General features: G+C 42.6%; 1 protein-coding gene across 8 annotated transcripts in view; it reads left to right on the top strand.

The window, feature by feature from the left end:
- Positions 1-13,401, top strand: part of DNM3 (dynamin 3) — a 181,283-nt gene that overhangs the window by 122,214 nt on the left and 45,668 nt on the right. Inside the window, exon 18 of one of the 8 annotated variants that reach the window (XM_067001518.1) lies at positions 3,736-3,747. The exons of the other annotated variants lie outside the window; for them this stretch is intronic. Within the exon in view, the coding sequence (XP_066857619.1) occupies positions 3,736-3,747 (12 nt within the window). The remainder of the gene's footprint in view (positions 1-3,735; positions 3,748-13,401) is intronic. 8 annotated transcript variants of the gene reach the window in all.

The following is a 13,401-nucleotide window of genomic DNA, read 5'->3' as shown; positions in this document are numbered from 1 at the left end:
CCTTTCCAAAGACTGTTTTACTCTGCTAATCATGTGAAGCAAATTGAACAGGAAATAGTGTTTAAAAAAAAAAAAAAAAGAAAAACACAAAACCAAAAACCACCTCTATTAATTACACAGAAAAGACAGAAAGTTGGGAAACGGACTATGCCCAACTATCATTTCATATTTCTTAGATTTCGTCATTTTGTGTTTTCTCGTTTATATAAGCCTGGGAGGAGTTGGCCATGTTCCTGAAGTCCAGCTTCCTCAAATACCCATGTAGCCAAGGCCATAGCAATATGGACTACAGCACCAGACCCAGATCTTGGTACTGAATAGCAGGGCTGGTTAAAGACCATTCAGACTACAGCTACTCCATTTTATGGATAAGGTTTCCATTTTGAAAGGCCTTTGCTGTTCATGACAGATCTGCAGTAAACACGTCTTTTTCTCCAAGTTCTGGAACTCCCAGGGGATTCAATCAGTGTGTAAGGGGGGTTCCGCATTTTCGTATTTCTTTAAAATAATTTTGAGCTTTGTGCTTGAGTGGTTTGAGATGAAATTTTTCTTCAGTCTTTTTCTCTATTGCTGTTCACCTCAGCTTTAATATTGAGTGAAGGTTTGAGGAGATGTATCCAGAGAGAAGGCTGACTTTAGCCAAAAATATGTCAGTTGAGCTTTTGAAAGTTTCCCCAATACATGGTTCACCTTTTTTCAGTAAGTCCACTGGGTACCTTCAGAGGAAGATCTAGTCTGGGAAATGATGCTTTGATTTTGATAGAATTTTTTCCTGTTCCTGCTTGTTTCCCATGGAAAGACTAGGTTCCTTGAGCCCAGGCTCTTGCGATTCTTCCATCTTCGTCTCTCTTCTTCATACCTCCCTTATACTTGTGATACCTCCATGGTTTCCAGTATAGTTCTGCAGAATTCTGCTATTTACGCACCAAAGCAACTCTCAGCTTCCTCTCTTCATAGTAAGTTTCAAGGCTACCAACAAAAGCTAAATCACAGAATCCTTGAACTACTGGCTTCTCCAGTTATTTTTTTAAATACAATATAAATATAATTTTTTAAATACATGTATATATTTTTGATGACTCTTCAGTATGTTGCCTCTCCCAGTAGATCTGTTTTTAGATAAGACCATCAGAAGTCATTTTAGAAGGATTAGTTATGAGAGGTTATTTAATTTTTTGCTAAGATCAAAATACTGCATTTTGTTTTCCCGCTCAGGTTATGATGTCAAAAAACCTGATGTAATCTTGTATTCTGTGACATATTTGTCACATATCTGATGCTTTGTCAATAAAAAACGGCACACTAGTTGGGTTTCTAAACTTCTGTCCTCTTGTCCCCTTCTCTCTAAAAATATTTTAAGCTCAAAGTAAGTTTTCTAAAGAACTCTCACTGTTTTTGTTTAAAGTTAGTTTGTCAAAGCAATCGTAGATACAAGATGAAAGTCTTCTTTGAAAAACAAAAGTAGGGGGGAGTCAGAATTCAGTTCTCCTCTGAGCTATAATTATCTTTACATCAGAAAAAGAGTGACTAGCATTGTTCCAAAACCCTATAGTTTGAAATGCATCCAGTAGTCTATTAAGTTGTGCAGGAAAGATCCTTCATACTGCTCCAGTCTGGCGAAGTATTTTGTTCCTACAGGACTCTAGGTCCAAATGTGTACTGAAAGTCTGCTCTTAACGTTTTGAGTTTTGTAAAGCAAAAGCTCCAAGGCCCAGGGTACCTTGGAAACTTCATCCTAACTTTTCATTAAAATCATATGCGTGCTCCTCAGTTCCACATCTTCCCCTGACAGTATAAAATAGTTTTAGAGACACCCACCAGTCTTTTATTCTCCTTCGAAGATTTAGAGACCCCGTTTTTATGTAAGAGGCGCTGCCAGGAAATGGCAGCAACTTGTGTTTGCTTCAGTCCTTCCCCGCAGCTTTGCAATCCCAGCGTTAAAAACGCGCAGAGGTACCCCAGCCCCTTCCCGGCTGACCTCCTCCCTCTTTTTCACGTGTGAGTTACAGCTGGTAACTTTGACTATCCAAGACTTTGGCACCCGAAGTAGAAAAATTGCTGCTTAGAAATGAAAAATAGATTAATAGTGCTGTAAACCTGGAGGACGGCAGTGGCGAAGCTGGCCTGCTTTCTGTAACTGCCAGAGCAGCGTGCACAGCCTGGAGCCTGAAGGGAAGCTGTGTGCTTTCATTAACAGCTCCGCCGCTCGTGTGCGGGAACGCCGATAGAAAACCCGACGCGTTCACCCCTAGTTGGGTTCCTTCTGCGGTGGCAGGAGAAGTAGGAATTTGTCACCAAATTAGAGAGATTTGTTCTGAATTCTCACCAGGAAGAAATCTCTTAACTAAGAATATTCATTTTCCTCTTGTTTTTCTAGTAGTGCTACTTAAAACTGTATGATGACAGTGGTAATGGGGCTCAGGCCATACTGCCACTAATAGGAATTCCCCAGTACTAATGTGATGCTGTAAGCTAAGATTGACTTTTATTTTTTCTTTGTGCCTAAACAAAACTCATTCAAATATTAAAAATTAAAGGCAAATATTATCCCATTCCCCCATTTCCTTGCTTCGTTTTGCCTGCGTTCCTTGCCCTTCTGCACATGGAAATGCGTGCTCACACTCATATGTTACACTCCTATGTTCACTCTCCTGTTAACTTATCTTTAATCACCCCTCCAAGTTTCTCTGTGAGCCCCCGAATTCTTTTGCACTTTGCCAAGTCACCACTTTCCCCCAGGAGATTTGCTTTTGTCAGGACGTGGGCTTTGACAGCCACCCGGATAGCAATGAATCAGTGTTTTTATTTTTCCAAGCCATATGCAAGTCAGCTTGCTTGATATAAATCACACTGTGGCCAATTCACTTTGAAACGGGATATCCATTTACCAGCTGACTTTACTGCTGGCTTTCTGTATGGATGCATCCAAACCTCCGTTTTGAAAAAATGACTACAACTTTGTGACTAACCTTTCCAGACTGTATTTCTCAACTGTAGGCTGGTGTTTGTTTTGGCTGACTTCCCACTGTATAATATACACTGTTCGTGCCAGCTCATGGCAAAACTCACAATTAAAAAAAAAAAAAAAAAAAAGGCACAGATGTTCATCGTAACTTGTTCTGCACACTTTACCTTGCTAGCACCATCCGTTCCTTTCCCCTTTTTCCCTAATGCCACCTCCTCCTTACTTTCATTGCTCATCTAAACGTACAATATTTGCTTTTTAAAAAGCTTTGGATCGGGAAACTTCCCGTTCATTGGCATGTCGTAGGGAGTAGCTGTTGTGAAAGGGTAAGCAGACACATTTAGGGGGTTGCTTTGTGTACTGGAAGTTCAGCGTTACCAGTGCACAAAAATCCTGCTGGCTGTGGTCCCATCCCTAGATCATTTCAGGCCTTGTTTTCCTCTCCCTTGTATTAGTGTCCACCGACTTCCCTGGAGCTGCTCCTGATTTACACTGGAGGAAGCAAAAGTGGAATCAGAATGTTTGTGTAGAGAGGAAATTTTGAAAAACAGTGTGAATTTACAGCTTTGCTGAGCATTTTAAATCCTTCGCGAATGTCCTGCACTCCCTGGAAGCTGTCTAACGAAAGGATTCAGTGAACGTTCTTTGAGTCAGTTCATTTGGTTTGAGCCATTTCCAGAACTGTGCGAGTTAGACTGAATGTATGTAAAATAGATGTATCTAATATTTCTTTTTTTTTTCCTCTTTCCTCCTTGCTGCATCCTGCAAAGGGGAACAACAGAGTAAGTCCTTTGTCCTTTTACAAAATCCTTTTGTATCCTGTCTCAAGGGTTTTGCCATAAAAATCAGTTTATCTTTTGTTTCACACAACTGTTGCCTGCGTACTCTTAAGAGCAAACTCCTGTTAGAAATGTGGGTACAAAAGTGTCTATTAACAGATCTTTGATTTAATTTCGGGGAAGGAGATGTGTTAAGTGGTGCTGAGTGTTGTTTTCGAAGGCATTTTTCAGTAAGAACGATACTATAAAACAGTATTGGGACCAAAGATTATGAAGGTATAGTAATAAAGACCTTCTGAGGAAAGGTTACTACAGTCTGATGAAACTCATTACAGCTGGATTTTTTGACCATACATCAAAGCTTGTATTAATGGGCAGTTATAAAAACCCAGCACTAAAGTCTTAAATAACAGATTTGCTGGCGTTGTTGGCTAAGCTGAACTAGATCAGTGTACTGGCTTTGAAGGTGCCTTAAAATGGATGGAGGAGGGTGGGGTCAACATTTGACTTGGCTTCTAGACCCTTGATGTGTTCCAGCTGGACAGCAGCAGAAGGGTGTGGGGTGTGGAGAGGGAGAGCTGAAATATGCATGGTAGGTTTTTTGAAACTAAGCAGCACATAAAAAGACAGTTTTGCTGATGTTGATCTGATAAACTAATAATCAAGCAGTTCCCAGGGTTTGTACTTTTTGTGCCATTTTTACTTGAGTGTAAGAATGGAAATTTCACATCTCACACTTCGGAATATGCGGCACAGAGTTTGTCATACCACGGAAAGAAGTTACACAGCTTTTGTGCTTTTTTTTCTTTCCTGTTTTGGTTTATTAACCCTTAGGAGGATGTGGCTGGAGCATCAGAAGATGCTTCGTAGCAAACGTTGAAACTAGCCCCTGAAATAAAATATTGCCTGTAGCATCTTGTTGTGAGCTTGTGGTGTTTCTCAGGTATTTGGGGAAGACCCAGGTGGGTTTTAAAAGCTTTGAAGGTCTGAGAATTTGTCTGGTTTGAATTTTTGTGTTTTAACCACTTTTTGACTTCTGCTGTCTCCATGGTAACTGGGCTTGGAAGCACCAAAGATCTGTGTTTTGTTGGCCGGCCTGCCTGAGAAAAGGGGCTTTTGGTGCTGGGTGGGTGAGGGGGGGGTTAGGAGAAGTGGTGCATTGATCGCATGGAGAGAGGGACTTCAGGTAGCAGGTGGTACGAAATATCAAGGTAATGTTTATAATGTTCATTTATGTTAAGCTGACTTAAGGCTTTGCTGCTGCAGTGGATGCTGAGCTGGTCTCCTGATGAGAGATGTTAGGCTGTACATGCTCTGTCAAGGGAAATGGGGATAGGTGGGACACCAGACATCTCCTGGGACTGGCGGAAACTAAACCTGGAAGCCAGGACTCCTGTGGACAAGCTCTGCTCTCCAGAGACCTGAGCTGTGGGGTGCTCCAGGGAGGTCAGGGCAAGTAAGTAGCATCTGACTTGGAGTTAATTGCTAGTAAAAGGCAGAGTACATATAAAGTATAGGAGAAACCTATGAGATTTGAGGTTTGATGGATCTGTTAGCTCTCCTTTCACTCCGAGCAATTCTTGCTGTAGGCTCACAAATGTTCCCTCTCTGGCCTGGGCTGTCTGCCAGAAGGTAACTCCAAAGCAAATCTCCATGAAAGCTATTCTGATCTTTCTTTTGGACCTAGATCCTTGTGGGGATCATTGTATCCTCATCTACGTCCCCTCCCTTCTTTCACACAAGTCATTCATGCTCATTTCTGGAGTTTACGTATCCCAGTTAGGTGGGTAAAATTAAAGGCAGCTGCCTGTGGGGACTCAAACCCCAGAGACACCTTCAGACTTCTTCTGAGACTAGTTGCACGGAAAATTAAATGGGTAAATCTGAGAGGTGGTAAAAGAGTTTGAGAAGGGATATTGGGAGAAGAGAGGAGCGGCAGAATATGGATCATGGTGGTTCTCAAAGCTGCATAATCCTTCCTTACTGTCCTTGTACAGATTAACTGGGTACCTAGCAAGGCTTTAACCCTCCTACTCTTGTTGCCTGGTGTGGCATTCACACTGGATCGTGTCATACGTAAAGATCTCATGGTGCTGCTTTTGTACCTCTGCCTTTAGCTCTGCCTCTTAGATTTGCAAAAGTAAAAGTAAACATTGGAGTAACAAGTTCCTAAGAAAAAGCAGGGGGAGGGAAGAGAAGAGGGTTTATAGTCATCGGTGGACTACTAATCATTTTTATTTGTACTTTTTATTGTTGCACAATCATTAACGTAAGTGAGATTTCTCACATGGTTAAAAATAAATACATCTTCAAAAGCTTTTTTGCATGGGATCTGTAAAAGGGGTCGTTTGGAATGAGGTAATGGAGACCTACCTCATTCAGCAAGCACATGTTGGCAAGCCACGTCTCGCTAGCATTAAAACTGAACTCCGCTCCACAGTCCTGCGCAGAGGCGGGACAGGCAGAGCGCTGGGCAGAGCCCTGAGAAGCTGTTTGTAGTTCAGTCCAGATGCTGAAGATTGCTGAGTGTCTTTATCTTTGTGAATTTTCTTCCTCCCCTGTGCATTTTCATCACCTTAATTTAAAAACAAAGCAAAAGCCACCGGCCCTCCAGAGCCTGCTGTTTAAAAACAACAAAACCTGCAACATTCTCATAAAGGTAATGTTTGTTACATGTCCAGCGTTGTTAGGTTGAAAGGTTAACTGGGTGCTGTGTCCTCCTGAAATTTTGTCTTACCACTTAAGTGCCTAGGATTTGGAATCAACAACCACAAAATAAACAAAACCTGAAGGTGACACATTTTAATATAAAGAGTTCACCTTTCTTTTTGCATCCTTGAAACCCGCATTATCCGATCAGTTCTGCTTAATTTAAAGGATCAAGCACTTCAGTGCTGAGGTCAGTCTTGAGAAGATTTACTTAGAAAATAAAAAATCTGATTAAACTACTTTTTGTGGATCAAAGACTACAAAATTTTGCTAATTATTTTGAATTACTGTGCTTGCTGATACCCTTTACAAAGCACGTAGAACCGAAGTATCTGTATAATATATCTGCGTCTTGGTTAGTAGAGTTGTCACGGTGTGGATAACACTGAGCACATGAACGTTCATCTAATATAAAGTCAGTATAATTTAGATTGAAATTTCTCCTGAGAAAAACAGAATTTCCTTTGAAAAGAGAAGGAAAGTACTCTCCCTGCCAGGTCAGTTTTCATGTTATTGCTTAAAATACTTCTTGGTGACATATTAATTGCTTAGTTTCAAGTCTCTTTTTTCCTTTTTTTTTTTTTTGGGGGGGGGGGGGGGAGCAGAGAATCTAGGAGTTAGTGGGGGCAGTTTTACAGAACCAGATTCCAAATCGGCTACTTCATTAAGAAGACCAGATGTCCTACTCTCTCTTGAGACATTCCTGGAAAATGGCAACTGAGACCGAGTGAAGTCAGGGCACTCGTTCTACCGAAGCGTATGACAGCAGTGCTCTCAGCTCATCTGTTTCGTGCTTGGCTATTGACATGTACATGCAGGTTCTGTGCCAGAAGCCACGCATATCTTTGCGTTGTAGTAGGGCTGCGATGCTCGCTTGCTTTTTCAAATCCAGCCATATTTCTGAAGGGTCTTCAATTACCTGGTAGACACGCGCTCTGACTCAGCCAGCTGCTGGCTGCGGTGATGTTCTCCGAGCGTCCCAGCCAGATTCAAACTGAAAGTCAGAACGCTTCTGCTCGGGAACTCCCGACGTCGCTCTGCAAGTTAAGGTCCTACACTAGAGAAAGTAAAAACTCAGTTATGTTTGTTATATACTAGTAAGTTGAACAGCAAATTGTGCTGATGTGCCAGAGGATAAAGTGGTGAACACAGAAGTCTAAACTGTGCATTTACTGCTTTTTAATTCAATATACACTAGATGTATTTTGGGAAAGAAAGGCTTTAAATTCTAGGAAAAGAAGAATCCCCTTCAGCTACGACTAAAACTGGCCTCAGGCCAAGTAGGTTTAAAAATAACTCTTAAATGAAGAAGTGTTAAAATATTTTTTTTTTAAGTGGGAGAAATGCCATAATTTTATAGACAGCATTTTGGTCGCTGCTTCAAACAGACGAGCTGAATTTTACAATGAAGTCACGGTGTAAAGGAGCAGACTAAGGGAGCGTGTGTGCATGCGCACCGACGCTGGGTCAGCGGCAGTCCAAACTACGGGGAGGAAAGGAAATGGCAGGCTGTTTTTCACTGCCTTTCTTGCTGCCTTACGTTTTCAAGGAAGTGAAAACACGTTTCAAATAAAAACAGCTTTCTTGTTCTTCTATTTACAAGTTGAAACAAAAAACTAGAGGCAGCCTTGTTCCCCCCAAAACAGAGCAGCCCTCTTTTATATTCTTGTAGGGGTAAAATAACTGCTGGCACGAGAGAGTTAAAAATGTACAGGGGAAAAAGAGATTCATAGGATTGCATCAGTTGCACTGACTGTAACGAGATGCAGGCTTGCTAACTGAAGGATTTCAAAACCAGCCCCAGCAAAGCTGGTAACTGCCTATATCAGGGGTCGAGCGTTCAATAGCTGTCACAGAGTTTTACATTTCTCCTATTAAGTGGACCTGCTGACATTAAGCAAGCTCCAGGAAATTTAGAAATGAGCAAACAGTTTTTTTTATTTCTGTAATGTATTCATGGTGGGCCCTTTACTGTGCTTTCAGCAAGGCATCTGCATATTAAAAATATTTTAGAATTCTTCATTTTTTATGTTGCAGCTGAGTTTTGCATCGCTTCCATTCTAATGAAGGATTTCACTGAGGCTGTGCAGAAAGATGGAAACTCTGGTTGTTTCAGATCATGGAGCATGAGGGTCAGCCCTGTTCTGGAAATATATGCCTACTGAAAGGAGAGAGATTTGCCCTGGGGAAGGTAGTAAAGGCAGCCAGCCTCTAAAGATGCTTTCCTAGCACTGGTCAATGAGTGCCGACAGTTGGCTGGCAGAGAAGGGTCCGGCTGGGCTGGGCTGCGTGGTGCCAAAGATCCCTTGGATCTTTGTATGGGATCCCTGGGACTCCGGGCTGATGCCTGCAACCTGAGGCCATGTGTCTCCAGGTCTCGGTAGCTGTGGTTGCCTCTCCATCATCCCTTTAGTGCAGCACCATGGTGTCACCCACGTGGGGAACTGAACGGAAGGGGAAACACACAGCTATCCCAAGACTTTGGGACAATCCTGTAAGGTCTTCCAAGTTAGGTATTTCACAAAAAAACTACTCCTGAGTAGCACATAATAATAAAAAAGTTGGGGCTAAATAAAAATATACATGATTTTATTTTTTTTCCTGCCAAAAATGTCACCAAGCTCACACTTCCATGGCATTTACAGTGCAACAGGAAATGTAGTCATTGGACAGGAGGGTGGAGGGCAGCTGGGAAACAGCCAGATGGTTCTTTTTTTCTCATTTGTAAGAGACAACAAAATGATCAGGAGAAACTGAATGCTATTTTCTGTTCTGGACTAAACCAAAGATGTTCAATGTCTAGTCTGATGTGCAGTTGCATCCTGGATTTGTTTAACCTACCATCTCTCTTCTTGTGGAGATAGGTTTGTAATTACTCTCCACGTGGAGAATCAGTTGCATGCATCCTGTGCGTAAAATCCATTGTACTGAAACTTCATTCATAATTCTCCCTTTGCAATGTTGTTTCTTTGTATTTTGTGGTCACTCCTCAGCTCCTGTCTCACCTGGGTCCCAACACCATCATGGCCTTGGACTGACCAAAGCCCTTCTCTGTTTGAAGTAGTTGCATGACACTTGGTGTGTCAGCTGTGCTGATTTTGGAGAGGTGGGTTTTGTCACTAGGAAAAGCCGGCTGTGGGCATTTCATGGTGTTTGATGTCTGCAGTTCTTTCATTTTGGTGACTTAGATACTGTTGTTCCTAAAACTCCTGCTCCTGAAGTTGAGAAATAAGTCGTATTACTTGGTTCACCTTTATTCTCTCTCTCTCTCTGTCTCTCAAAAACAAAACAAAAATTTAACTAACTTCTACTTTTCACCTTTTATAATCAAATTATTTGAAAAAGAGAGAATGACGTATTTGAACTTGGTGGAATATTCAGTAATAACACGTGAAGTTATCTGGCTAGATAGAAGCTCTGTAGTGAGTAGATAGAAAGTTACCATGAGCTGCTACACAAAGCGTCAGGCTGGCATCAGACCTTTAAATAGCAGATATTCAAACTTTTCAGTCCTATTTGTTGCACAGTGTTCCCTTGAGCTGTTCAGTGGTTCGGTTACTGTGCTAGGCAGCGTACTTACGGTCATTTAGGGAAATCAACTAAAAAAATGAACCCAGAGCATGAAATACTCTGGGTTTATAAGTATCTTATGCAATGTAATTTGGCATTCAGTTGTGGTGCTTTTAAACTCCGCCTGATTTGCAGACCTAGCTATTTTCCAGTGGAAGCAGGAATCCCCGTGAACGTGATGTGCAGTCGCAGGCCAGCGTCCCTAGGTGCTGTGCAGACACTGGGAGCAATCTGCAGCTGGTCAGGACCAGAGGCTGACAACTGCTGTACCGTACTTCTGAATTACAGCTGTTAAAGGTAACCTGGCTGACTCAAGGAGCAAATTCTCGGAAGCGTTATGAGCTACATAGCCCTTAACTTTGCTGTGAGGACAGTGAAGAAAATGGCAGAGGCCACCCATTTATCCACTTTTGCAGCTGCATATAATTGGGCATCCTCAAATAACCCAACCTCTCCTTAATGGCGCCTGTGACCCAAGGGATGTGGCTGCTGACTCTCAAAAGAGGTGAAGTTTTTATGCCAGCCCTGGGCACCAAGGAGCTCTCTGGGCATTGTTCCTTGCTGTTCCTCACCTGGGGGCTTTGATATAGGTAATGGTCTGACTCTATGAACAATGGCAACAGCAAACAGCCTCAAATGTATAGGTGTCTATAGCTGTGAAATGTATAGGTGTCTATAGCTGTGATACCTTCTTGAACAGGATTATATGTGAACCAGAGTTGGTGTATTTGTATGTGAGCCTCTGTACATATGTACAAGTAACTAATGTCCTGTGCAAAGGCAAATGCTCACCCTTTTCTATAGGACTTGACTTCCAGAGCAGTGGCTTCCAGTTAAGGGCCCACTGTTAAACCTGATGAAGCTGAGAACAAAATACAGCATTGTCTGCAGTCCACCATATTGTCTGTGTTGCACTTGGTGTGGTGGAAATCAGGACCCTTGCTTCAGGAAGCTTGTCATCTCCAAGAGTTTGAAAACATCAGCTCTTTCTCTCTGTGCTCGTTTTTATATAGTACTGTGCAGAAAATACCTCTTAAACCAACGAATGGATACATATGCTCAGAAATGATTTAGTTGCCACCAACATAGGTCATGGAAAGGCTGGAACATGGGTGAAATACTGGACATGGTGAAGTCAGTTGCAAAACTCCCATCAACTTCTCGAGGGTTAGGATTTCATCTGCTGTGACTGGACGTATTCTGCTTAGCGTTGTAAGTTTTTAGTGGACTGTTGGTTTTTTCCCCTGCTTTCTGTAGTCTGATGAATGTTCTGCTAAAATAGAGTTCTCCTTTCCTAGAACCAGTCCTGGCATTGTCCAACTGAGGCTGTGATTTCTGCCCCATGTCGTATTTCTTTTATTTTGTTCCATCTTATTTGTACAGTTCCTTTTGTAAGCCACAGCATGATGCCTTTCTAGCAGCTGTTGTTAATATTGTGAATAGATGCTATTTGTCTAGAAGCTGCAGTTGTGGACCAGGATCCCGTTTTATAAACTTAGAATAAAAAAACGTGGTTCCTGGCTCATAAAGCTTACAGTCAAAGAATGTCAAGAGGGAATCAGTGGGTAATTACTGAACAGTGTCCTGTCTGCATTTTTGGTTAGAGGTTTGTCACTAGCCATTGAGCCTCTGTGGAAATAAAGGGTCTTGAAGCAAGCTACCTGTTTGTCACTGTCTGACTAACAGAGGATGTGGAAATTAGGATTATGTTTTGAATAGTGAATTCTGTAAAGTGGCAGCATGATTTCTTTCTATAGGACTTCTCTTTTTAGGCCTGCGAAGGCAGGATTTATGCAGTTTGGAGCAGGTTTGCCAAGACATCCTCGTCTTTGCCTCTTTCAAAATACCTCACTCTAACATCAGCTGAGTATGCGGTAACTTATTTCTGCCTGTCTTTTAAGAATAAGTGGTGCTTGATTAATCCTAATTTGATTCCGGTTCATTTGAGCGTCCCTCTTTAGCTGGTGAACTAGAAGTATTTCAGCTTAAAGCATGGTTGGAAATTTGCTCAAGTGGTTTTCTTGGGTCACTTGAGTTCAAGTGGTTTAAAATCAGTAATTGTTGTAAACTAGCCTAGATGCATATGAGATTCTTCATCCTTTTGCTGGTTTAATGAAAGACAAAAAGAAAAACTTTGGAAAATTGTTTCAGATGAGTTTGCCCAAGACAGTGTGTGTGTGTGTGTGTGTGTCTGTGCATTCAAATGCGTTTGCATTCAAAGAGCTTTGGCATCTTTGTTCCAATATACTGAATGTGTTTCCTTTGTGTGTACAACATTTTCCTTTCACAACTCAGATCTTTTTGGATTGTATCCGACCAGGGAATTGCATGTATTTCTAGGCATCTATGTCTAGAATAACTTGTGATTATTCCTTCCAAGGCTGGATCTCTTGACTGTAAACTACGTCAGTCTCCCTTTGTAGGCAGCAGGTCCTTGGAAGCAGAAGTTCAGCCATCCAGAGTGCCAGGTAGTTGTCCTGGTTCCTAGTTAATTGTGTAATTACATCATGACAGTAAAGCAACGGGAGTGAAATTTATGATCACAGAATCACAGAATCATCTAGGTTGGAAGAGACCTCCAAGATCACCCAGTCCAACCTCTGACCTAACACTAACAAGTCCTCCACTAAACCATATCACTAAGCTCAACATCTAAACGTCTCTTAAAGACCTCCAGGGATGGTGACTCCACCACTTCCCTGGGCAGACCATTCCAATGCCTAACAACCCTTTCAGTAAAGAAGTTCTTCCTAATATCCAACCTAAACCTCCCCTGGCACAACTTTAGCCCATTCCCCCTTGTCCTGTCGCCAGGCACTTGGGAGAATAGACCAACCCCTACCTCGCTACGGCCTCCTTTAAGGTACCTGTAGAGAGCGATAAGGTCGCCCCTGAGCCTCCTCTTCTCCAGGCTGAACAAGCCCAGCTCCCTCAGCCGCTCCTCGTAAGACTTGTTCTCCAGACCCCTCACCAGTCTCGTCACCCTTCTCTGGACTCCCTCGAGCACCTCGACGTCCTTCTTGTAGCGAGGGGCCCAAAACTGAACACAGTACTCGAGGTGCGGCCTCACCAGAGCCGAGTACAGGGGCACAATCACTTCCCTAGACCTGCTGGCCACACTGCTTCTTATACAAGCCAGGATGTTGTTGGCCTTCTTGGCCACCTGGGCACACTGCTGGCTCATATTCAGCCGACTATCAACCAGTACTCCCAGGTCCTTCTCTGCCAGGCAGCTTTCCAGCCACTCATCTCCCAGCCTGTAGCGCTGCTTGGGGTTGTTACACCCCAGGTGCAGGACCCGGCACTTGGCCTTGTTGAACTTCATCCAGTTGACCTCAGCCCATCGGTCCAGCCTATCCAGATCCTCCTGCAGAGCCT

This window comes from Anser cygnoides, chromosome 8 (genome assembly GCF_040182565.1).
Source record: "Anser cygnoides isolate HZ-2024a breed goose chromosome 8, Taihu_goose_T2T_genome, whole genome shotgun sequence".
Classification (NCBI taxonomy): Eukaryota; Metazoa; Chordata; class Aves; order Anseriformes; family Anatidae; genus Anser; species Anser cygnoides.
This window is presented reverse-complemented; position numbering and strand designations above follow the sequence as displayed.